Source organism: Podarcis bocagei (assembly GCF_964188305.1).
Source record: "Podarcis bocagei genome assembly, chromosome: 1".
Classification (NCBI taxonomy): domain Eukaryota; kingdom Metazoa; phylum Chordata; class Lepidosauria; order Squamata; family Lacertidae; genus Podarcis; species Podarcis bocagei.
Window position 1 is genome coordinate 60,669,876 of NC_138125.1, and position 27,051 is coordinate 60,696,926.

The 27,051-nt window shown below is 41.9% G+C and overlaps 1 protein-coding gene across 6 annotated transcripts in view; it reads right to left on the reverse strand.

Moving 5' to 3' along the window:
* Positions 1-22,476, reverse strand: part of ANO1 (anoctamin 1) — a 159,890-nt gene extending 137,414 nt beyond the window's left edge. For 3 of the 6 annotated variants that reach the window (XM_081164000.1, XM_081163997.1, XM_081163998.1), the window contains exon 1: positions 22,381-22,459. In XM_081164000.1, the coding sequence (XP_081020126.1) occupies positions 22,381-22,405 (25 nt within the window). In that variant the 5' untranslated portion in view covers positions 22,406-22,459. Of the gene's footprint in view, positions 1-2,991; positions 3,700-22,380 lie in introns of those variants that run through there. The other 3 variants (XM_081164001.1, XM_081163999.1, XM_081163996.1) reach the window with 2 other exon arrangements.
* Positions 22,477-27,051: the final 4,575 nt, after the last annotated feature.

A 27,051-nucleotide genomic window follows, 5' to 3' on the forward strand; every position in this document is an offset into this window, starting at 1 on the left:
GAGCTGCCTCTATTCCAAAAAGGGAAATCCTGTCCCTTTAAGAAATCTGAGTAGCCCAGAAAAAAATCCACAAGATGCAACTTCTCTCTTCCTAGTAATGGAGTAAGAGGAAAAGAGCTGCTGACCAGCACCTGTTAGATACCAGGCTCTTCAAGGCTTTTAATGGACAGCAGAACTGCTGCACATTTCAGATTAAAGGTCTCCCTAGAAGGCAGGACACCACAGTCAAAAGTAGCCAAGGACTTAGTAGAAAATCAGGGACCATGTCGTTATTTATATTGGTCTGATGCACTTGAGGCAAATGGCCCCAGAGGCATTTGTTGCTTGCAAGGTTTGAAACAAAATACAGTTAGCTCCTTTCTTATTTTTGCTTGCTTTTGGATGAGCAAAAATTACTCTTCTGCATACTAATTCTGGCTACCCAGATAACAAGCAAGTTATGGAGTTCAAATAAAAGGATATCTAGTGCTAGAATTATGGCTGGGCAAGTTTGCTTGCCTTTGATGGAGTGCACAAAGCCTCCCCAACCCAGTTTCCCTCTATCTTTGCCAAATCCCAGGTCTGCTGTAGCCATCGAAGAACAGGAGCTTAAAGGAGGCAACAACTGCTGCACAAAAAAGGCCAGGGCTTCTTTACTCCCAGTATAATTAAAATAAAGAGGTAATAACGAAACATTGGGTTGGATCAATATTTAGTCATGCTTAGACTAGACCCACTAAAATCAATGGGACTTAAGTCTGTCCCATTCATTTCAGTGAGTTGAGCCTAAGCATGACTAAGTCTGGATCTGAGCCATTGTTTAGAATTTCTAAATATTTTAAGAGAAGCAGAGCTTTAGAGAATAAGAGCAATAGTCTGACCTAGCTCTATTAGTCCAGAGGTGAATAAAGCGTACAAATTTCTTAAGATTTTAGTGCAGTCCAGTAATAAGAATACATGCCATGATACCTGTATAATATTCACTGATATATCATGAAGGAATATTAGTAGCCCTTTAAAAATGCACACATATAATTAGTTTTATCTCATCAACAACCTCCCATGGCAGTATGTTCCACAGATTAACTATATGTATACAGTTCTGACTTTGATTCTCTGGTGAACAGAAGAAATAATGAACATTTGTAGAGACATTTTGATACTGAAATCCGTGTATGATGGATTTGCATGATATATATCTTATCTAATTATTCATGTATCTATAGATCTGTGGATATACATGCAGATAGGTAATTTACCAAAAGAGGAAGAAAATGCAAATAACATTTGCAGGCAGCTCTATATGGACACTAGCCCTTAATTTTATCAGGTACAGGTAGATGCCAAGTCTAGTGCTTAATGATCAGTTAAATACCTGTTCTTTACTTGCTCATTCTCTAGTGGAGAGGTATGTACCACAGAGAAACAACATGCCCCATGAGTAATGATTGTTCAGTACATTTATCAACTGACCCTTCAAACTGATTAATTAACCTATGATAGCCAGCTTCCTGTGTGTTGCCTGATCTTTTCTGATTTAAAAGCTCTCCTTCATGTTGAACCTTAGTATGAAGCTGGCCTTCTCTTCTATACAGATCATAATATGTTAGTGGTGAATACTTAATATCGAGCGAATAAGCAGTATGTTGGTATACAGCTCAGCAGATTCATATCAGGCTAATTTCCTAAGTGTTCCTTCCTCCGCCCCCTGCTCCCCCCAGCCTCAGACACTCTGGCTGGTGAGAAATTTGATGAACACTTTGGGCTGAACTCCAGTTCAATATCTGGCTGTTTTAATAAGCAGCTTCAAGATATTGCTACTTCATGGGAATTTAAAGAAGGGAGTAGAGAGAAGGGCTCCCTATACTATTCTTAGAAGCAAACAGTCAGATTTGGCAACTTGATTACAAAGCATGGAATTTATAAACTGTGCCATTCTAAAATTACTTCATTTGTATACAGTTCAGTTGGACGGTCATGTGTTGCAACATATTCCAGTTTAATAGCGCAGTTCTGTAACACCCACAAAATCAAAAGGAAAATTGAGCCACACAGTGGATGCTGGTTATGTCATGTGTTGTCCATCAACTGGAACTTGTATAGGAAATGGTCACTGAAAGATGTGCATTAAAAATGTGCATGCATCCAACATGCCCTTGATTTATTTTTAAGGGGAAACTGGAGAAACTTCCAAACCCTCTTCTTCAAACTATTCGACTTTTAATGCCTAGCGATGCTTCACAGCTGCGTTAACACAGAAGCATTTTGTCTTTCCATGGGTTAATGTAATTTCCACACTACTGACTCCTTTAAGAAGTTACCAATCTATATTATACCAGGTACCATACTCACAACAAGTGTCATTGATAGCTTCCACAAAAACCTTTCTGGACCTCATCAAGTTGCACACATACTCAAGACAGAACAACTGTAAAGAAAACTCAAACACAGCTCCTTAAAACATTAAACACTACCCCAAACACTAAGAATCCCACTTCACAATCATCCCAAAAGTAAATACCATGACAATACCATATGAGCAACACCAATGTAGCTTCTTCCATTTATATGGATAACATTATGCATTTCTCTTTGCAAGTTGCATTATATACATTTCAGCATTTAATCTGTATGTTTCTGCACGCACAGAAAGACATTCTGATGAAAACGTTGTTTCTTCCGCAGCTCAGAAGTACGACAGAAACAACGGTTTCCAAACCTAGCCAGGGATAATACAGTAAACACAGATGAGCTCCTACATCCGTGCTTGCCTTTATTTTAAAAGAAAAGGCGGCTAGTGCTTTTATCTTAGCAGGACTGTCAGGACAGTCGTACACTTTTGCCAACAGTGCAGTCATTTCCCATTTATTACGAAGGTCCTTCCTCCTCAATGGGGGGGGGGGGGCAGAGAGAGCTTTAGAACAACTTGCTTTCCAGAAATAATTTCCAATGCCACCCCTGAGGTCCAAGCTCGGTGCGGATCCTTCCCCATTCCAACTCCAGCACACTTACATGACTCGCGGGGAATTCTGTGAAGATCAATGCCATCCGTCTCCATTTCTGAGCCAAGTCTGGGAGGCTGAGCCTGGCGAAAGAAATGCTTGGCGGAATCTTTTCCTTCCTTCCTTCCTTCTCTCCCCTGAGGAGTTTCATTCAAGGAGGCAACCCCACTATTGCTGCAGCAGCCCCGTCTGGGGAGCAGCAAGCATACTTGTCCAAGTAGCAGCAGCTCCTACTTAGCCCGACCCATGCTCTTTCATCACGGCAGGGATGCCACCAACCGAAAGCAGCCTCAGCAATGCAAAAGAGCGGCGCGTGGAGTGTTGCACTGAGGAAGCGTCCCACCTTGGCAGCAGAAATTCCCCCACCTCAGGGGAGAAAAAAACCCACACCACACACACAAAACCTCGCTCGCCGCTTTCCCGGGCACGCACAAAAGTCAAGGGTGCAACCTTTGCCTGGCGCACAGAGCTCTGGCACTCATGCTGCTCCCGGGGTTTGAGGAACTCCCTGGCAAAGGGAGAGGCGGGGAGAGGAACCGACTTTAAAATAGCAACGCCGCTTGGTCTCCCAGCCGGGCTCTCCCCGTTCTTGCCGCCGCCGAGACCAAAGGCAGCGGGAAAGAGGCAGCCCGCCACGTGACTCCTGCCGGCGAGGAAGAGCAGCAGCGCCGGGCGAGCGCCAAGCTGGAGGTGGAAGCGGCGGGGCTGCTGCCTCCTTCCCCGGCCAGGGGCGCGAGGAGCGCTTCTTATAGGACGCTCGCCAAGGCCAGCGTCGCGAACTCTTTGCTTAAGACGGGAGGGCGGGAAAGGGAAGGGTGGTGGAGGCGGCGGCGGCTCCAGCCGGAGTTTCCATTATCACCCAAGCCCAGCCTTAACGGCCTCCAGCCACCACCTAGGCTGGACGCGTGGAGTTGGGCGGTTGGACAACGCCTTTTGGTGACTTTGGATCGCCTTCGCCTGCGTCACTTGCGCATGGCGTGGGGGAGCGCAGAGCCCAGCGCAGGGCCTGTTTTCTGTGTCAAGGCTGTCTGCATTTCCATGGAGAACCACCGAGGATATAAAGGGCTGCTTCTAAGGGTGCCGCTCACCCACCCTATGCCAGTGCTTCATGTGGGAAATGAATGCTTAGGAAAGGGCTCTTAATTCTGTGGGGGGAGAGACAGGCACACACCTCAGTTGCAATTTAAGAGGCACCTTGAAGACTGAATATATATACTCTATATACACACACATTTTTTATGTGCCTGCACCTCAGCCATCATGTGCTGCTCCATAGTTAAGAATGACAGTCTCTTGTCTCACATTCCTTTTTATTCTGCTGTTCTGCATGTCTTTTTTCTCCTCTGCCTGCTTTTCTGTGTTGACTTACTCAAGTGTGCTGTGCAGGAGCCTGGCATCAGTATTGGTCAGACGTATGCCAGGGACCCAGCATGGTCCATCATAGCTGACACCCAGCTCTACACTTAACTGGGTGAGCCCTTAAAAGAAACAAAAATCCCAGAGAATGCCAGGTAGCTGCATTGTGCAAAGGAGTATTCTGGAAAAACAAAAGGGGTATGCACATAGTTACCCTGTTCCATACTGCAGGATGTAATGGTGGCTTCCAATATGGAGGATTAGGTTATCACAGTGCCTATGTCTGCCTCTACTGTTGGAGTCATTTGAAACTGAATGCCAGTTGATGGAAGTCACCAGTGGGAAGAGTGATGTTGCACGGGCCCTCCTTGCAGGCTTCCCGGAAACATCGGATTGGACATTGTGAAAGCAGAAGATCCTGGGCTAGTAGGGCCTTTGTTCTGATTCATCCGGCTCCTTCTTATGTGCTTATAAGTACGTGAGGGAAGAAGCCATCTTTTTATTTTTATTTTATTTATTTATGACCCTGATGATGTGCTGTCATTTGGATTAACTTCCCACACTCTGCAGCCATCCACCATGCTGTCAGCACCACCAAAACTGCCGCTCATCTCATAGCCTAGTAACTAAAATTCAGTAACTAAAATAAAAAACAGGGTGGGATGGAATCCCAGCTGCTATTAGAACTTCCTTCAGGTGGTGTTACACATAGTTCTACAAGGGTGATGCTATCTCGTAGCTTCCTTGTAAAACACTCGAAGGCCTAGAGCAGAGTAGTTTGAATAGAGACGAGATCCCATCTAGAGCTACCTATTTCCATCTATGTTAGTGTGGCTCAGTCACTTCCTCAGCTACAGAGCAATGTGCTTTGGCACAAATCTCAGATGCAGTTTCGGATGCCAGCATCAGGCAGTTTTCATACTCAAGCACTAACTCAGAGGTGTAGGAAACTGAAGCAGGAGGATTCTCTCCACTGACAACACACAGAATCACACTATAGACAGATAGGGGCCCTGCAGGCATCTCATGTTGTAGTGTGAACCCTTATAGAGAGTGAAACCCTCTTGAGGTGTTTTAGACTAACAAAACATGAGAAGGGGCCAGCAAAGACACATTAGCTCCACATACACACCTGTTTCCATTTCAGTCACATTTGCGAGTGCCTTTTGGGTTCCTTGCACGCTCTAGACTTCATTGGGCCATCCAGCTCAATATCATTTGCATTGATTGAAACTGCTTTCCAGGTGGTTCTCTGGCAGCGGACATTCCCAGCCCTAGCTGAAGATGCCAGGGATTGAACCTGGGATGACTTCTGCTGCTGGGCAGCATCTGCTTTTAGAGGTGTGGGAGGAGCACCAGCCACGTTTTCTTTTTCAGAATAAGAGGCTGTGGAGGGGCCTCATGTGGATCGTAACCATGGCACATGAAGTCGGAAGCTGAAGTCTCTCCTCCTTGTGCTATTTTCCTCCCAAAAATGTCCACCCCAGCAACTGTTGCCCCTACAACAGGGTGTGGTGGCACTGCTCACCTGAGCTGTCAGTCGCAACGCTGCTGCTTTATTTCACAATTCTGCAGCTCCATAGAAATCTGGGCTATGTGGATTTATATCTCCTGACTCCCCACATCCCTTAAATGGAATCTCCTATAATTTATGGAGATTCACTCTTCTGAGATACCAAATGTTTCAAATAATGGTTACTCTTCAAAATGTGTGATCTATGACGATCCTACCACTCACTGTTTTTCTCCTACTGGAGTTGGAACACAGTGAACTTGGAGGTCTTGAGGGGGGGGGGAAATGAGGCATCTCCTGTATCGAGTTTCATAGATAAGACATCATAAGGCAGTGTGGGAAATATTATCAGTTTACGGCTCCTCCAGATGACCTGCTTATTCAGCATTCATCCTGATTATTATTATTTTGCACAAAACTTACTTGGTTGTCAGACTATGTCCGGTCTTTTTTTGTTTTTGTTTTACTGAGTAGTCATTCTTATTTGTTTAAAGGGGTGAGTGGTTACATAACAGTGAGTGTTTATTCTGTATTCATCCTGATTTGTGTGCTTGCACCTAGCAGGGTATTTAGACATCTTCCCATTCTTCATTTATTCATCCCACACTTTTATTTTTCATTTCCCTGTCACTTTCCAAACTGCTATCAGCCCCCTTTAAAAAAAAAGTTGATTTGTTACACTGGGGCAATAAATCTAATTCCATAAGCCCAAATTTCCGGTATGTACTTGAATCCCTCCTGCAAACTGCTGACAGTCTGGAGACACTTGCCTATGGAGCAGGAATGCTGCAAGAGCTTTCAAAACAAGCATTCAACTAATTCAAAAATCCATATTGCTTTTGCCACAAGCCGAGCAATATTCCACTGAATAGTCTTACTTTGCACATTTGCATTTTGTCCTTCCTCCAAGGAGTTGAGTGTGGCATATATGGGTTTTACCTCACTTTATCAAAGCAATAAAAAGAATCAAATAGTTGTATATAAAAAATAGCAAATGGCTGTGTAGAGACCTGTATTGTGTGTCTACACAGTGCTTTGTCGGGGTGCAGCTTTTACAATCAAAATGAGGGACCTGAATCTTAATACTGTTTGGATAGTGTGTTTCATAAAGGGAGTAGACCTGCATCCAAACCCAGTTTAAAATGACTGAAACAGACTCTCAGCTTCAACTGGGAATAAAGGATGCTGTCTTTTTCTACACTGTTATGCCATCACAACAGATCTGTGAGGTAGATTAGACTGAGAGACAGTGACTTGCCCAAGATGAGCCGGTGAACTTTATGGTGCTGTTGTGTGTGTTTGTGTTGAACCCCAGACCATGTCTGTTTCTTTACCGCTCCACACTGGCATCCCAGTCTGTACCTATCTCAAATATGTGTCCTAAGCACAGACCTGGTTTTCTTCATTCTTTTCCCTCACTGCAGGGAATTGCTAATTTCTAACTGAAATATGAAAGGCTCTCCTGCGGATGCCAAGAAGAGACTCCCCCACCCGAGCTTGGCTGCAAGAACATTAAAGGAAGGTTGATGGCGCCTTCTTGTGTATCCATAAAACTTGGCGAGTGACATCCACAGATAAATATAATAAATTCAGCCAAGTCTACCTTAAACAAAGCAGTTTGCAGGGGGGAACTGACCTTGGGCATTTGAGCAACAGTGCCCCTGAATGATAGCAGCAGCTGACATGTGCAGGGAGGATTCCTCTTTAAAGGTCACTAACATACTTTGCCAGCAGGCTGCAGGAGAACAGGCAGCTACTGGAGACCACAGGCTTCTAGCCCAGGAGGGGAAAGAGGTGGGCTTTGAGACCACATCCTCCCCAAGTGAAGGCAACTGAGAGATCCTGTGTGCATGCTGCCACTAAGGACTATTGGGTGAAAGATAATTAAGAGGTCTTGTTAAGAGGGTTCATCTTGGTATCTGCAAAGTGAAATGCCACTTAGAAATAGATAATTTATTTATCGATATTGATTTTTTAAAAATGATTGTGCATTTCGATGAAATGTAAATTCTTCCTGTCTTCACCCCCTCTCCCCCCTGCCCATGTCATTGTGTTTATTTAATCCTCTATCAAGCCTAAGTTTGATTATTTTCTCAACTATATCAGTTTTCATAAATAGCTGAGCCACTTTGCAGGAGGTCTTATTATTTATAAACACATTAGCAGTTCTTGAGCTCAAGATCTAGCCAGAATGTTAGAAACGTTCTCACACACAGGATTTGCTAACACAGTGTCACGTGATGCAGTGCGGCAGAGCTGGCCAGGATATAAACCTCCAGTGGTCCTCTTGCCAGGGATCCATCTGCTTGGAAGTCAGGGCATTCGAAGAGCGTTTGGAGAGATCTAAAGTAGTTTCTACCAGCAGTACAGAAGCCAAACAAACAGTTTTAAGGTGTCCTTCTCTTATAGTAATTCAGAACTAGCATTTCGAAACTGCATCTGATGTAATCGTCTGCAGGTAAGCAGAGTGGCATAAAAGATATCCAGAGAAGAAAGTGAAAACACCACAGGTTGATGTCAACCCCCATAAACATCCTGTCCATGGATGACAATTGGCCACAGCTGAAGTAAGGCAACTATGGTGTAATAGAGCATTTAGTATGTCTAACTGCACTCCAATTTTTTTTCTTTTTTAGCCACATATCAGCGGTCTAAAAGACCAATGGTCTTGCTCAATTTTTTAAAATTTCGCAATGAACTACAAGCCTTAACATTTGCAGGGCATTTCTTAATTATTTGGGCTGCCACAGAATAGATCTTTCTACTTAAGAATATTTTCGTTCCTTTCCCCTCTCCAGTTTCTACAGATGCCACAACTGTGTAGATTTCAAAGCAAATTGTATCACACAATTAAGAAAAGCTACCAAACATCATGAAAACATGATCGTATTTGAATTGTAAGGGGAAACCCTTGCTTTGTCTTAGCCTTAGAACAAGGATGTTCTGCTGTTACCACATCTTAAAGTATAGTATTACTACTAGCATAGTTTCAGTCTTCTCCTTTACCTTTCCCCTTCACATTCCTTCCCCATACGTGACAGCCAGAATGCTGGTGGGAACTGAATGTTCTGATTTTTTTGTGCTGATTCTATGAAACTTGCACTGGCTACCAATCAGTTTTGGGGTTCAACTCGAGGTACTAGTCTTAACTTTTAAAGCTTGGGAACTGGGTACCTCAGAAATCGCCCTGTCCAATTTGTCCCTCCCCACCTCACCCACTTGAATCATCATTGGTGGGCTCTGCTTCAAATCCCTTGCCTTGGTGAAGTGAGGATGGTGTCAAATTGGGTGGGCCATTTTCTGCTATGGCACCTAACCTTGCTGAGTGAAGTCTGTCAGGCCTCATCAATATACTTCTTTAGGTGGTTGGTGAAGGCCTGGATCTTTTAAGAAATTCCTTCCATTCATTAAGTTATCTTTCACAGTCTTAGTTCTATGTTACTGTTGTGGTGCATTAGATATTGTTAATTTATTGATTTCAGTATGTACTGAATATCCATTTTAGTGATTCAGCTTGTTTTTTCCCCTCCTGCTTTCATTACTCTCTGTTGGCTGTCTTGAATCTCCTTGGAAAAATAGGTGGTTCAGCTGAGGCGCAGGTTTACCACCACTGTGAGAAGTGGGCCAAAGCAGGGGCTGTTAGAAGCTGCTATCATAATTAGCATTAGAAAGACTTGGCATTAAATTTCCGATTGCCACTGCTGGCACAGTTAATTCTATTTTGAAAGAAAGGTCTTGAGTGGTCTTACGTTCACTTTTAAGTTTGATTCACTTTGCTTTCATGTTCACAGTGGTATTTAAAACAATCTTTTTCAAAAGGAATTTGATAGTTGACATGATTGCATATAAAAGACTGTTCCTATAAATATATAAATCATGGTCATTTTAAAATATGGGCTTTTTCGAACAAAATGTAATCCTCAAAGACTTAGCAAAAAAGTAAAATGAGCTTGGGTTTATTTTTAATACCCATTATTCAGTTCATTGTAACTTTTATGGTTCACTGTGCAAATATGGATTTAGATAACTTTGAAAAATGCACATTATTTACTTTATTAGAGCCACAGTACAGTATGTGATGTTCTAGATTTGTGATAAATTGAAGCCTAGTGTTGCTGCATTTTACTCCTTCATATGCGAGCCGAGGCAAAATCATGACCTCTGTACCAAAGAGAATGAATGACCTTTGTCCTAACTTCATGCTTGATGAAGAGGCACGGCAGGTGCAATATGATGGCCAGTAGATAAAAATATTTTGGGAAGGATATTTCATATTATTTTGAGATAGTTAAAAAGTTCATAAGATTTTGTTTTTTAGATCTTAATAACTTTCAAAAAAATAATTGCACTGGCAAAGCAAAACATCACAGAAACTAACTGCAGTGCCTACATTCTGTGACTTGGTGGGCAACCTGTGGCCTTCGTGTTGCCCTTTTCCAATTTCATACGGGTGACAGAGGGGGGGGAATTAGGTAACTAAAAGAGAGAAGTGGGTAGGAGGTGAGGAAAGAAAGAGAAGGCGATGGCCCACTTTTGGCTTGGACTCCAGAATAAAAGGTTGCTTGCCCCTGTCCTATGGGGAAATTGTGTGCAGTTTCTAAGTTCCATGATCAGTATTCTTCTCACAGAAAAAGACTGACCCCTTCCCATGGTGCACTTCTGAAAATCTGCTTCAGAAGATTAGGAGATCTTCCAGAAAAAGCACAGGGGACTACCACAAAGAGGGCGAATTAGCAAAAATCAGGCTCACTTGCAAGAAGCAGAATTGTCCTTTCCAGTCACACAGAGCACCACAGAGTATCGTAAGGGAGTCCCCAGTCCTTATGGGTAAAGTTGGAGAACTGTGAACCAGCCTTAACAGCAGACTGTTGGAAGTCCTATATAAACTGTTCTGAGCATTCTAAGCATCTAGGCTGGTTATTGTACTGAAACATGTTATGCATAGATGGCTGGTTCTTAAAGAACCATCTAAAAGGGTTAGAAAATGAAATGACATTGTATAGCAAAGCATGGTTTGGTACATTTCTGGAGTACTCTTTTTAAAAACCATGGAGGGTCTATGCACAATAGACTTATGAAGAAATATATAAACAGATTTAATTCATTTCCCAGCCTAATATATAATAGCTGTAGGATGTTTTAGAAGAAAATGAATCTTCCAAGTAGACACACTGCATCTATAATACTGCAAAAGAAAGAGTTGTGTAAATCACCAGAACATGTGTCTTTATCAGATATCTAGTCCTTCCAAATCACTCCCTTTCTGCTTTTCTGACACAGGCTTTTTGATAATTACATTGTTTTAAAACTGCCTTTGAAACATTTCATCTGCAGTGTAAGATTTGTTTTATGAGCAAAAATGAGTAATAAACCCAACACCACTAAAAAGAACATCAGTGTTCTGGATTAATGGGTACAATGTGAAATGCTGATAACATTCCAACAAGAGTTCTGGAAAACAACACTACAGGAAAACTACTGGAACACTACTGGAAAACCACACTACAAGAAGGGGCAAGTATTATCATAATTGTTTCTGAAAAAGGCACTTAATTGACACTGAACTTTGTATGACACAAAATCAAACTCATTCATTCTGGAAAGTGCTTCATCTATTTATTATATATCAGGCTAGTTTCACAAAATGGTTCTGTTCTGCCAAGGTTTTTTGTGCCGACAGTAGTTTAGAACCTAAGCCATAATTTTAGCCACAGACGAACCATGTTTTAGAGTAGCCTGCCTCCTTTTACCTTCCATCTAGGCAAAGTGATGGTCTGTTAATTCAGACAGCACACCAAACTATCTTCTAGTTTTGTATTCTGGTCTGCTGATGGATCACAAACTATGTTTTTTTTCATTCAGACCTCACACTAAACCATAGTTTAGCTTCCTTTAAACCATGGTTGGACGTGCCCAAGGATTAAGGCTTTCTGGGAAATGATATATAATGAATTGAAAAAGGTATTTAAATATACCTTCCCGAAGAAACCAGAGGCCTTTCTCCTGGGCATTGTCGGCCAATTGGTGTTAAAGAAGGATAGAATTTTCTTTATGTATGCAACAGCAGCAGCAAGATTACTCATCGCGAAATATTGGAAGACACAGGAGCTACCCACACTGGAAGAATGGCAGATGAAGGTCATGGACTACATGGAACTGGCAGAGATGACTGGCAGAATCCATGACCAGGAAGAAGAGTCGGTGGAGGAAGATTGGAAGAAGTTTAAAGATTACCTGCAGAAGCACTGTAAAATTAAGGAATGTTGAAATGACGTTTGATTGAAAATAAGTGGTACTGGTAAAGAGATGCTTAAGAAAATGTAAATAGGGATTGATAATTGGAAATGGATATCTATAATAATAGGTTAATATATGGAGTAAGGATGAATGTTAGAGGGTAAGGATTTGCTGAATTCAATATTTGAACTGGAATACAAAATGGGAGGTGTGGGGAGGTCAAGAAACTAGTGAAGAAAATACAAGATTTGAAAATATTAATCTATTTTTCAGTTTTGATTTTTGGCTTTTCTTTTTGTTCTTATTCTTTATTCTTTATTTTTTATTCTTTCTTCTATCAACTGTTTTTCTACAGTTTTATTGATCAACTGTATCTTTTATTTGTTTTGCTTTTGTAGTTTGAATGTTGGAATTTGTTGGAATTTGTTTTTATTGTTTGTGAAATATTAATAAATATCATTTTTTAATAATAATAATAAAGGTGTCTGACTTGAGCCAGCATCTTGAGCCAGCCATACAGCAATATATTATGGATAGACTGGGTATATAAGCCATAGACCTAGGATGGGATTCTTTCTGGAGCCAAGGGCCATGTTCCCTCATGGGCAACCTTCCTGGAGCCATACATCAATGGTGAGCATGGCAAAAGCAGATGAGGCCAGACACACACCACACTCCTCCACCCAGGCAAGCAAGAAGTATTATCCCAGTTCAAGGACTCATTCCAGCTAGGTAAAATTAGAGGAGGTGGGCACTTAGCAGGATAAGTAAGGATTGTGATCTGTGTGTGCAGCCTGGACAGAGCCTCAAGGGCTGGCTAGAAAGGCCTGGAGGGCCACATTTGGACAACAGGCCTGAGGTTCCTCATCCCTGCTACAGACATCATACAAGGCTTTGGAGACTGTTTGGAAATGGTGCATGCTACATGACAAAGGGATATCCCTTGAAATTGCACCAATACTCCTAGCATCAAGAAAGAAAGAAAAGAAAGGCATATTCTCAGTCCGATGACCCAAAAGCATTAAAGCATGATTACGCTACTGTCTTCAATGAGGCCTGGCAGATTGAGAGGAGGGAGGATGCAGTGAGGTGATATATGTTTGCCTACCCAAAATTAGTCTGCTCTCTTGAGATGCAGTTGAGGCAGCATTTATTGATGTATCAATTCTCAGCCCAGTTGGCTTGTGCATGTGGAGGCAGTGCACGTTGTCCTTATCCTCAGGTGGCAAAATGTATTGGGCAAGCCCTGAATGTAAGTATTGTGATGCAAGATGGTTCAGAAAGCCTTTCTGTGAGTCACACTCACAGGTTGTAATCAGTCCCAGAAATCTGTGGTTTAGATAGTATTCTAAAGAAAAGGTTTCTGATTTTTAGTAGAATCATGCCCAAGGTAAATAATAATAATAAAAACCACCCACCACAGGAATAGCCACAGGAAGCACAGTGACTCTAGACACTACTGAGTCATAGTCTCTTAGATCCCTCCTTGATTCCAGGGAAGAATCTTTATCCTACCCTAAGCTGCACTGGCTCATTAGGTGAAAACAATCCTACTTCCTGCAGCTGCCACCCACGTTCATGCCCTTGTTCTTCTATATCCAAAAGTTAGATAGCTGATATGGCAAAGCAGAAGGTGTGCACGTAAGAAGGGTGGGGGGATATACCATATTTTTTGCTCTATAAGACGCACCAGACCACAAGACGCACCTAGTTTTTGGAGGAGGAAAACAAGAAAAAAAATATTCTGAATCTCAGAAGCCAGAACAGCAAGAGGGATCACTGTGCAGTGAAAGCAGCAATCCCTCTTGCTGTTTTGGCTTCTGGGATAGCCGCGCAGCCTGCATTCGCTCCATAAGACGCACACACATTTCCCCTTACTTTTTAGGAGGGAAAAAGTGAGTCTTATAGAGCAAAAAATATGGTAATTCCCAAACTAGTACATGTTTGATAAACGCCCTTCTTACAGTGTATTTTTCAAAGAATGTCACTCACTTTCCTGCCCAAAACTTATACTTACTTTCACTTTATACAGAAATGGATAGTAGAATCATAAAACTGTAGATTTGGAAAGGATGTTAAGGGTCATCAGGTCCAATTCCCTACAATTCAGGATCTCAACTAAAGCATCCATGACAGATGGCCATTCAACCTCTGCATAAAAACCTCCAAGGAAGGGCTGCTCTCTGGATTGTTGAAACTCTTCTTAGCACAACCTGATCCAACATATCCCTTGAATTCTGTGATTGCTAGCCAGAAAGTGCATATAACAAGAGGTATGTGTACATAGGTAGCTTCCTGTGTACACACATTAGCTTCTAGAACTAGAGTAAGAGCCTCCATTCCCCCCCCCCAACAAGGCACAATGTGCTAACAATATGTGCCCATTTTGGCATGAATCCACAGCACTGACCCCATGCCACCCTCGCTACTAATGACAGTGTGGATGAAGGGGCAATGTGGGATGGTGCAGCATGGACCACAGAAGTCGGATGCTCATTTAATACCTCCCCACCCCCCGCAAGGAACAGTTCATGCAGATGCACCACTTGGCAGTAAATTGATACAGTCAAGAAAGGTTATTGGAACAGCTATTAGTGTTTTATTGATTTGCTAGCACAATACATATTTTATGTCCACATTTTCTCTCTCGCTCCTCTCTCCTTACATTGTTCCAGTGAGCTCAGAAGGGACTATTTGTGCACCAGGACTCAGGGAGGGCATGCGTCTCAATCTGGACCTCAATAACAAACACATTACAAAAACCGCAGCAAGGTATTACAAAAACTGTTCCCGAGGTATCAAATATTTGGATTTTTTTTTAAATAGAAATGTAAAGTTGATTATTATGTGTTACAGTACTGCTCTCTGCCTGAGGCAAAATCTTCTGTAAGCAAATGCTGCTAATAGATGTGATTCAACCCTAGAAGACTGCCATATACAGAGCAAGTCAGATGGTCGCGGGGAGAGTCCATGGCAGAGAAGCTGCCACTTTTTAAGCCCATCAGGCTCATGTTGGCAAGGGCAGAAAGTTTGTATCTGTGGTACTTCTTCTCCTCTTTCCTTTTTTTTTTTTTTTTTTTGGTACTTGGTTTTCCTGTTTTATTTAGCTTCCCATTGGTTTCAGTGAATTGATTTATTCTTTTCCACATTGGAGGAACAAGAAGACTTTGGATCCTGTGGATCAAAGGCCTTCCCCTGTCACACACCACTTTTCATTCCCTGCCACAATCAAAGGACCAGCGTCAAAGCAGTGATGGTGCTGGAGCATGGCTAATGGTCAGGGATGATGGAAACTCTGAACCAGTAGTAACTGGAGTGCCACATGTCCCCAGCTGTAGGACCAGATCTGTGTAGGCCACAACTTGGTTTATTAATACACACTCAGGTACTTTGAGAAAATGAACTATGACACCTTCCTTAGGAGAGGATGGAAATCTTGCCACCCAGCCACCAGCTGCTTTCACATTCTTTCACTGACACTGAGATCCAGCGTTGAGGGCCTTCTGGCAGTTCCCTCATTGCGAGAAGTAAGGTTACAGGGAACCAGACAGAGGGCCTTCTTGGTAGTGGCGCCCAACCTGTGGAACACCCTCCCTTCAGATGTGAAGGAAATAAGTAGCTATCCTATTTTTAAAAGACATCTGAAGGCAGCCCTGTTCAGGGAAGTTTTTAATATTTAACACTGTATTGTTTTTAATACTTGACTGGGAGCTGCCCAGAGTGGCTGGGGAAACTCAGCCAGATGGGCAGGGTATAACTAATAAATTATTATTATTATTATTATTATTATTATTATTATTATTATTATTATTATTATTTCACATGGTCATCTTACAAATGATGCACCTGCCTACTTTACTGAACTTTGCATTTCCCGATGTATCCATTTTTGATGCCTCAGGAGTATATAAAATTTGTGGCAAACATTTGGTAGAACTGGTCTGCAGAGTGTCATATAAATTGCTTCAGAATTAATATAGCTCAACTTTCATTTTTTAAAAAAGTTTTAGAATTTCAGCCTTTTGATTTTCAGCTCTTGATTCTAGCTTCTGGTCATCAAGTTAAATATATATTTCTTTATTCAGAAACACAGCCATTTCATTAAATAAATTATGACCCTATAGTGCCAATTTAACTCACCCCATATTGATTGTATGCAAAAAAAAAAAGAAAGGACTTCCTTTGAAAGTCTTGGAGAATTCTTTCACAGACAAACATAATTATTTGAATGGTTATGCAGTCTGGCTCTCAAGATTTTGACCTTAAATACTATCCTGCCCCATCTATCAATTTGCCTGACTATAATATTTATACTCCACCTTTCCACTATTAAAAAAAAAACCCAAAACTTTAAGCCCATGGGGCAAGGTGAGGCAATTGCCTCAGGGGGCAAGATCCACAGGGGCAGCAGATCTGAGCTCTAAAGAATGCATCTGTTGCTGCTACGGTGACAGCAGTAGCTGTGGTGCTCTTCTTGGAAGCCATATCTGCCACCTTGGCAATGCCCCTGATTCAGAGCAGGCCCTTTCTCCCCCGCAACAGCCTTTGATACCTACTTCAGTTGTCAGGTAAGATTGACTTGATTCTCACCATGTTTCTGATGTAGATTTTCACCCCTTCTTCCCTGGTGGGGGAAAATGCCATTTTGTGGTTCGCCTCAGGGTGCCAAAATGTGGCCCTGACAATTACATTCTATAAAATCACAGTCTCAAAGAAACTGGGTGGCAATATCAGAAATCAACATCTTTCATAAAAACTGTGAACAAATTAAAACCTTGGACAGACATTCAAGAGAATATTTTTGGAGACAGTATTCCACGATCAGGATACTACCGAGAAGGAGGCTGAATCCCTGGTCACCACCATCGTGCTCTCCAAGGGCAAAGATAACCCAAGGGCAAAGATAATTAGAGCAAGGCTTCTGAATGAGCAGGATCATGGAGGAAAAATCTTGCACTTTTACCCTTAGAGCAGGGACAGCCAATGTGCTACCTTCCAGATATTTGTTGGGCTACAACTTCCATCATCCCTGACCATTGGCCACCTCAGCTGAGGCAGATGGGAGTTGGATTCCTATGGTATCTAGAAGCACTAGGTTGATTACCCCTGATTTAGAGAGGGTACTGGTAAATATGAGGCCTTCTGAGTCCTATCCATCCGCCCACTGAAGATGGACAGCTCCATCTGCTTGCCAATATTTTATTCTTTTCACTTCACCTTGTTTCATGACGTGCCAAACCACACATTATGTGGAAGACCCATACTAGATTTCCCTGATGTTGTCAATTTTACTTTAAAGGTGCCAGGGGACTGAGGCTGCCAATTTAATCAAGGCACTGCCACAGAGGTGTTATTTAACTCTTTCTCTCCATAATATGTTCCCAGTCTAATGTCGCCATCCCCCTACAGCTTTTGTTAGTTCCATAGAGGAACAAATAGGGGTACCCGAATCCCATCCCCCCAAAAACCTAATGGCAGTTTGCACAGGAGTAATGCATATCAGGAAAACAGTACCAAGAGGAGATTTAAAATGTGTATGTTAACACACAGTGACTTCAAATGGCTTGGGTGTCATGCACTCAGAGGTCATAGAAATGGGCTCTAAAGTATTCAGACTTCAGGTCAGATTTTCTGTAGCCATTTACTTTGAAAACATTCTGTTCACCTTGATTATTTTCTTTCTTAATAAGAATATAAATAAGAAATAATAAAATGTGATCTTAAGAGAATCATCTGTCTTGAACATTTCAAGATGAAATAAACTCCTTTCAGCAAAATATATGCTCAGATGTATTACTTATTACCAGTTCGTGGAGCCTTAAACAACAGCTAAATATGATGCATTGTTTTAAACACAAGGGGGCACTAAAAAGCTAATCCTTCTCAATAGTATTAGAAAACGCTTCACTGATCCTCAAACATCTCCGAAAATGAGTGTGAGCGTTACATCAAAAGTGGTGGCATAACATGGACCTTTTCACCAATTTGGTATAAACTGCTGGAAAAGCCACCTTGTGTGGCACATTTAATTGAAACAGTTTCTCTTGTAATGGCCAACTGGCTGAGCAATAAACCTGAAGTCTTGGACTGATTATTTTTACTATGAGGGAGGATTTCCACTCCAACAGTTTTCCTGGTAAAAGAGAAAGTTTGTATCCCCCAAAGTTAGCATGGAGATTCGCTTGCCAGCCAAAATCCAGCCCAGAGTTATGTTTAAGCCATGAGACGATGTGCACATAGTTATACATTGGATTGAAGACGTTGCATTCACAGTTAAAGAATAACAGCAACACCACAGAGCTTAACGTTTAATGCCTCTGTGTGGAATAAATTGCCCCAAGCAATTCTGCACATCCTGGGCACGCTCCAGCAAAAATTAGTCATTGCTCCTTCCCTTTGAAAGTGATGGGATGGGACTGAGTCACCAGACTAACCTAATTCCTATTAAATCGGACTTAGTAATGATTGACTTTAGCTGGATTGTACCCACTACATATTGCATACTCTATGGAGCAGTAATATTTGGCACTCCTGGACAGGAGGAAGAGGAAGGCTGGGGGGACTGGCTGTTGCACACAGTCTGGTGAACCCTCCTGACTATCTCTCTAGCACTGCCCTCTGCTTAAGAGGCAAAGCCACACCAAGATACCAGGTAGAAATCTATGTGTGCACTCTTTAGGCTCAACTTGTGTCACACTTGACCCAAACTCTGACCACCAGAGGCATATAGAGTGCTATGAGTGTTGGGGCAGGAGCACGTACATGTTCTTTTTCGAAACCTCAAAAAGAAAAAGAGACCTCTTCTCTTTGGAGCAACAATAACTGAGGTAAGGGAAAGAGATGGATCGGTGATTTCATCTGTACTCAGTTAATAAGGGAATATTCCCAGGGAGTGGAGGAAGGGGGGTGGGATAAGGAAGAAAATAAGCACCAGTGAAACTGACAATTATTTTCCCTGACCTTTTCAGTTTCACCAGAAATGGAGGGGGAGATGGAAATAGCAGTGGTGAAACTGACATGTATAGACGCACACCCCCCCCCCCCCAGAACGAGTGGGTGCAGTCATTCCTGGATGTGTCTGGAAAAACTGCTAGGCGGAGAGCAAAAAATGAGCTTCCTTCACAGAAGACACACATAATTGAAGAACCTTAATCTGATCCCTGCATGGTCATCAGTTGATTTAAAAATCTGACACAAGCACATTTATAGCTATTTCTAGCAGTTTGGAAGCGATAGGTCCCCTCTAGATGGCCTGTTCATTCATCCTGATTTGCTTGCACAAAGTTTACTAGATTATAGCCAGTCTTTATTGAGCATTTGTTCTGATTTGTTTGTGGGATGGTTATATGACAATAGGCATTTGCCCTGCATTCATCGTGATTTGCTTGCAGAGCGTTTATACGTCTTCTTGTTGGCCGCTCATTCATCCACACACTTCCGTTGCATTTCTCTGCCACTTTCCAAACCACAAAATGTCAAATCTTTTTTTAAAGTGGGTTTCTTGCTCTAGGACAACAGCACCCTTTACTCCACTTGCAACTGTGCATACCAAATGTTCTGCTGATGCACTTGAATCCCTTCTGCAAAACTGTGAGAGTCTGATGGTGCCCTTAGTCCTTTGCATAACACATGCCCCAGCGGTACTTTGATTTTACCCTCATCATCCCAATCTTTCTTTCTCATCCTGTGAAAGCTTGTAAAGTTACACATGGAAGTGTCGATAATATCAGTTTTTATTTCCAGTACAGTGGTACCTTGGAAGTCGAATGGAATTCATTCCAGAAGTCCGTTCATCCTCGAAAAAGTTCAGAAACCAAGGTGCAGCTTCCGATTGGCTGCAGGAAGCTCCTGCAGCCAATCGGAAGCCGTGGAAGCCACATCGGATGTTTGGGTTCCAAAGAATGTTCGCAAACCAGAACACTCACTTCCGGGGTTGCAGGGTTTGGGAGCCAAAATGTTCTACTTGCAAGGTGTTTGGGATCCAAGGTACAACTGTATTTCTAATGCAAGATATGCTATCTGAAAAATGCAGTATTTAAATGAAATAAGAAGGCTATCTTTTTTTTGCTGGGGGTGAACTGCTTTAAAACTGTTGTTTGGTGTTTGCATGTTTTGCACTTATCACATGGGACTTGTAATATTTCCCTTCAACCATATCATGTTATCTTAGGCATTTTTTTAAATGCAGGATTCCTTATTAAAATTCTCAAGATAGCTGTCTGTCAAGCCCTCTGGCTGACTTTGCACACAGAAATGGAATAAGACCTCTCCCCTGGATCAGACACAGGAAACCTTTGACTCTCTAAATGCTGCTGAAGTGCAGTCTCATTGTCCCTAACCATTGGCCATGCTGGCTAGGATGGAAGAGAGTTTTAGTTCCGCAACATCTGGAGGGTCACAGGTTCCCCATGCCTGCCCTAGATGAACACCTGTTCTTTTTTCAGAAAACCTCTTTTGCCACGTAGGTTTGAAACAAGATACTTATGTGTGTATTTGTGGTTATTGGTGGAGTGCAAAGCGCTGTAACTACCCCCAAATTTATCAGGTACATCTCAGGTGTTCCATATTGAATGGCTAAATCAGTTTTACCACAGATTCCACTCCTAGTTCTATATGCCATAGATTATTAAGTACACCTAGAAGGGAGATTGAATTTGCCACCGTGGAAATAGTCATGAAATCCTAAACTACCAACATTTTGAATTCTGAAAACCTGCCAAAAGCGAGAGGAATTACATACAGAGGTGGTGTAGAAAGTCACTTTAGCTCTTAGAAGATTCAACACATTCCAAACCATTTCTCTTCCATTCCAGATGTTTTATTTCTACCTTCAGCTTTTTCAAAGCAAAATGAGATTTTATTCCTTGCTGTTTCTCTAAATCCTTGCTTATATTGCTGACTATATTTTGTTAGAGCATCTTGGGTTACTTAAACTATGTTACAATGTTTATACATATGTATTGCACAGGATTTCATAGACCACTCAGGCAGGGTTCTTTGCATATATAAAGTCGGTTTCATAGCTGCAGAGTCACTTCAAGACAAGATTTCCTCCCCACCCCCACAGCCTCAGGGATTGCCATTTAATAGCAGGAGTGCCTGCCCAGAAAAGGCTAACACAATTGTTCCCCATAGTTTGGGATCACCACAGACATCCCTTGAAAAGTTCGTACATAAAATATACACCACACATTTAATGCACATTTAAAGAATCCTGGGAATTGTAACTTTCCCCACAGAGTATTTTTAATTTAATTTAATTTAATTTAATTTAAAGCACAAAGTCATGTGCTTTAAATGTGCATTTGTTGTGCTTTAACTGTATGGTGGATCAGCCAGAAAGAAGCTCCTTCTCATAGTAGCCAGAGGAAAAAATCCTGCTTTGCTGAATGTTGTCTTGGTTCGAAGTTCTTAAAAGGGGCAGAAGTGTTTTTCTTTTCAAAATATGGTCACTGTTATTCACGTTTAGGACTAAGCCTGCTATCTTTACTAGGGAGATAGCCATGTGGCAGCATGATTCAGAAAAGAAAAACAGTAACCCGAGGACTTTAGCAATTCCTTACATTTAAAGAAAAAGGCCCTTGGTATTTAATTATATCTATTTTCCACAGAGCATTGATTAGTTCTACTAAAATAATCTGGGTGTCATCTGAATAGCCATACAACTAAATAACCTTGTGCTTAATAATACTTGTACCAGTTTTAAAAGAGGACTACAGTATGTTGGTTTTAAAGGTGCTTTTGTAGAGAACGTAAATATACAATAAGCCATTCCTACTAGCCCAAACAGTTATCACATTGTCAATGATCTGCCATTCAGTTTCCTTCATTTTCCAACCAAACTCGTATTGCTATCTGGATTAAAATAAAACAGTACAGCAAAATAATCGTTTGCCTAAGAAACCCTGCAAAAACTGTTTCAAATCCAGTATCTTCTTTCTTCAGACAGAGCTCTCCAGTTCATGGTGTTAGGCTCTTATCTATATTATGTTGTTCTAATGCATTTCTTTCATTCAACTGACATCAACTGAACCTTTCATCTTGAAAGAACAATTTTGTACTAAAGCATGTTGTTAGTATAATTTTACCAGTAAATGCATTGTGATTTTACATATGGAAGTTAACTGTGTGTAGCCATCAATATTTTCAGGTGATGTTAATATTAAAAGACATTCCTATTGATAAAATGTACATAGAAATTATGAAACCGACTTTAACCTCCCCACCCCCTGCAACAAAAACATACATAAACTTGTAGTCATTGAAGATATTACAATGGAGCAGTTGTCTTACCTGTTAACAAGTGAGTGTAATACATTTTCCAGAAAGGGCAAGTTTGCTTTCTGTCCCAGTACTCCTCTCTGATAGTAGACTGTTCCAGAAATGAAAGACAAAAATGGAATTGCATCAGAAAACATGAAGGTAATTAAGGTGTGGCTCAGAGGTTTTTGGTTTTTTTTAAAAAAGTGGCTTTGTAAGTTTTGAACGACTTTCAATTAATGTTCAGTGACATTTGAAAATAAGTTTCACCTGATTTGCACAAGCTGCCCAACCACGCTTTAAAATTATGTTTGATTGAGGGTTTGAAAACATGCAGTTAGCTCAACTCTCTAACTGAGGTGGGGTCATACCTTAGCAGGAGAGCAAATGATTTGCATGCATAAGCTCTCAGGTTCAATCCCTAAGATCTCCAGTTAAACTTTTCAGGTAACAGGTGATGCAAAAGACATCAACCAGAGGCTCTTTTGCATGGCTGGAATGTAGTCTGTAGAGCTCAATCTGTAGAACACCTTTCACTTGCAGAAGGTCCCAGGTTCAAGTCTTGGCATTTCCAGTTAAAAGGATCAGGCAATGTAAGCATACGACCTTTGATGGAGATGCCAGGCACAGAGACAGCACTATATTAAATAGACAGAAAGTCTGACGTGGTACCCATGAGACTGCCGAGCACACGAAATGCCCAGCATCTTTTTAAAGAGTCTCTAATCCAAGAATTTTTCCTATCATGCAGGTTTGACCCTATATCTCAAAAACAGCTTGTTCAGCCTCACTGGCCATGAGCTGGCTAACTTGCTTTTTATCATTTCAATGGCATGTTGTTGAACTTGGTAAATCCAAGGTAATAAATGTAGACCTAGCATGTCACTTCTGTGATACACAGTGTTTAAATTCTGTCTTAATATGCTTGCTTTCCTTTATTCCAGCAAACTGCTTTGCTTTTTATTTTCCCCAATGAATTTCTGTCCCATGAGCCATTGCACTGGCTGGGCAGACCATAGACAAATCTATGCATTAAGGTCATAGCGTTGCGTCCATGACACTCCCCTGGTACCAGGACCAACATCCGTTACAAGGTGCTGGCCCAAGAAGAAAGCACCTTGCACAGTGAGACAGGTTGCAATGCTGTTCTTTTTTAAAAGCAGCCACTTCAGGAGCGGGGATGCAACAAAATACTGTGTGTCAACCCAAAACAAAGCCCCCTTTACAAGGCTACCAGCTGAACCTCATCTGGTGCACTCACAGCCTAACCATTAAGAGGTGGCTGCTCTTGCCCCTTGGCAGGCCCAGAGGCAGATCATCCAAAGGGAAAGTAGGCCCCAAAGAGTCCAACTTCCGGCAGAATTAATTTGCAATAGCAGCTTCTGCTGTGTTCTTTCAGCATGTTTTATCAGCAGAGAGCAGTGTGGTTGGGCAGTGTGTGACTACTAGTGCTGGGGCAGATGGTGCTGGGGCAGGACGGGCTGGAGCAAAAACAGTTATATTATTTCCCCTGTTCTTTGTAAAAGCTGAAAAGAGGATGGCTGAAATAGCAATTAAACAGGTATGCATGGCAGAAAGCCCTTCTTACAAATACCCCCAAATGTCTAGAAACAGTTGGAGCCAAGTTCATGCAAAGTAGCCTACACATATTTATATCAGCCTCAGCTTACTTCAATTTGTACAGGCCCCATTCTCAGTTCTTGTTGCAACAAAATCGGATGCTGTTAGCCATGGGCATAGACAGGGGGGCAGCTGCCCCCCTAAATCAAGTAAATAAATAAAAAACATATTTAACTAAAAGTAGAAATAATCAGCATATTTGATATGGAAGTGCTCACTGAGGTCACTTGTATGATGTGGTGGTGCATTCTAGCGACACAACTGGCAACCCAACTGAATGATAGGCGTGGCTTCTGCGAGCTGACCAATCGCATCACAGGTAGCTTGGTCCTGCCCTCTGCTCCAACATAAATCCTGGCTACGCCCATGTTGTTAGCCCCAGTTGTCCATGGGATGAGATTCTGGATGATACAATCCTGAAGGATCATAGCAGGAGGCCCAGCAAGGCTGTTTTGTTTCTCTCTCCCTGCACAAGATGTAACTTCTCTCGTTGCAAGAGCCCCTGTGTGATAAATGATTAAGCAAATGAAGGAAGATAGGCACAGATTTCTTTTCCTTATGCTAAATGAGTTTCACTTTTTTGGTCACTGGCTAGAATAATTTCTTGTTGAGTTGATATTTTGTTCTTTCACTTGGACTTCTATTAAAGTGTTTTTTAAGTTAAAAAAAAATGGGGATCTCTATAAATCTGTCCGAGAACCATAGCCAGATTTCTAAATGTTAGGGGTAGAACCTTGGAAATGGGCAAGAAAAGATGAAATGTGTTTTCTCTAACCATTTGAAACATCATATTTCATGCCTGTATTATAAGCAGAGTTAAGCTGTATTACCTTATATGGTAAAAAGAACCCTCACTATGAGCTAAATGGCAGAGGTTAGCCAGCCTTACTTTTGTTATTCTTGCGATATTTATTAATTATATAGTAAGAAGTTTTCACGCTGGTTTTCACACCAGACTGATGATACTGGTGTTCGAAAGCAAATATTGAAAGAATTAGTTTAGAGATAAAGTTCATAACCTCTGCTAAGATTAAAAAGGAGGCCAGAGTTTGTGCAATCCCTACAGCGCAAAACTTGTTTAATAAAAAGGATGTTAAAATGTGATGCATGTCTCCAAAGTCAATTCAAAATGTGCAATGAAACCATCTTACTTTTACATAATGAATGTATAAACTTTGGCCTCATCTGCACAATAAATTTAAAGCAGAATCATAACACTTCAAAGAGTCACGGCTTCCCCTGAAAAATCCTGGGAACTTTAGTTTGTATTTAGGAAATGAGAGCTGTAAGGAGACCCCTATTCGCCTGCCAGAGTTACAATTCCTGGAGTGTTTTAACAATTAATCTCTCTTACCAGGAAACTATGGGGATTGTAGCTCTCTGCCAGGAACAGGGGTCTCCTAACACTCAGCACCTTTAACAAACTACAGTTCCCAGGATTCTTTCAGAGGAGCCATGACTATTTAAAGTACAGTCGTACCTTGGTTTTTGAACAGCTTGATTCTTGAACGTTTTGGCTCCCAAACACCACAAACCCGGAAGTGACTGTTCGGTTTGCAAACTATTTTTGGAAGCCGAACATCCGACTGGGCTTCCACAGCTTCCTATTGGCTACAGAAGCTTTGTGCAGCCAGTCAGAAGCCGTGTTTTGGTTTTCAAACATTTTGGAAGTCGAATAGACTTCCGGAATGGATTCCATTCGACTTCCAAGGTACGACTGTACAGTGGTACCTCGGGTTACATACGCTTCAGGTTACAGACTCCGCTAACCCAGAATTAGTACCTCGGGTTAAGAACTTTGCTTCAGGATGAGAACAGAAATTGTGCTCTGGCGGCGTGGCAGCAGCAGGAGGCCCCATTAGCTAAAGTGGTGCTTCAGGTTAAGAACAGTTTCAGGTTAAGAGCGGACCTCCAGAACGAATTAAGTACTTAACCCAAGGTACCACTGTACTCCTTTAAGGGTATTGCGCAGATGGGGCCTTTCATTAGACTGTTTTCACCCCTTCAATGGGTAGGATTTTTAGGCAGAAGATTTTCGAACATTGTGCATTAAGCAAATGGGTCACCACCTGAGGACCACCTGTTGATTTTGATGATGAGTCTTCTCTGGGTTACCGCTCACTGCTTTGGCCAACTTCTTCATCCCATTGCCAGCTTCATACTGATTCTCAGCCTCCACTGCAACCTTTCCATATTAAGAGAATAATATAAGCCCCATGGGATTTAGGCCAAAAGTACATCTAGCCCAGCACCCTATTTCCCCACGGCAGCTAACCAGATGTCAAGCGAGGGCGGCAAGCAGGACATGAGTGCAGCAGCCCTCTCTTGCTCTTAGAATCATAGGATTGTAGAGTTGGAAGCGACTAGTCCTTGTTCCCCATCTGATGTTCACTGGCATTCCGCCTCTGATACTGTAGAAGAGACATCGCCAGCATGACTAGCAGCCATTGTTAGCCTTATCCTCCATGAGTTTATCTGGCCTACTGCTGAAGACATTTAAATTAGCGGCAATCATGTGGAAGCGAATTCCGTGGTTCAGCTATACGCTGTGCGAACAAGTACTTCATTTTGTCTGTCCTTAATCTCCCACTGTTGTGTTGGACGACACTCATCCTCCTGTATGATGAGAAGAAAAACTCCTCTTTATCCACTTCCTGGATAAAGGATCAGGCAGGAGGGTTTCTCGGCAGTGGCACCCTCCCTGTGGAACACCCTCCCATCAGATGCCAAGGAGATAAAGAACTGCACAACATCTGGTGGAAGTCCTGTATTGGGAAGTTTTTAATGTTTGATGTTATGTTATGCTTTTATAAGTGTTGGAAGCCGCCCAGAGTGACTGGGAGCAACCCAGCCAGATGGGTGGGGTATGAATATTTTCTTCTTCTTCTTCTTCTTCTTCTTCTTCTTCTTCTTCTTCTTCTTCTTCTTCTTCTTCTTCTTCTTCTTCTTCTTCTTCAGCACATCAAGTATCTTTTCTACAGACCTCTTATTATTCTCCCCCAGTTGCCTTTTTTTCCTAAGCTAAAAACCCCCAGATGTTGCAACATTTCCTCATTGGGAAATTGCCTCAGCCCTGTGGTCATT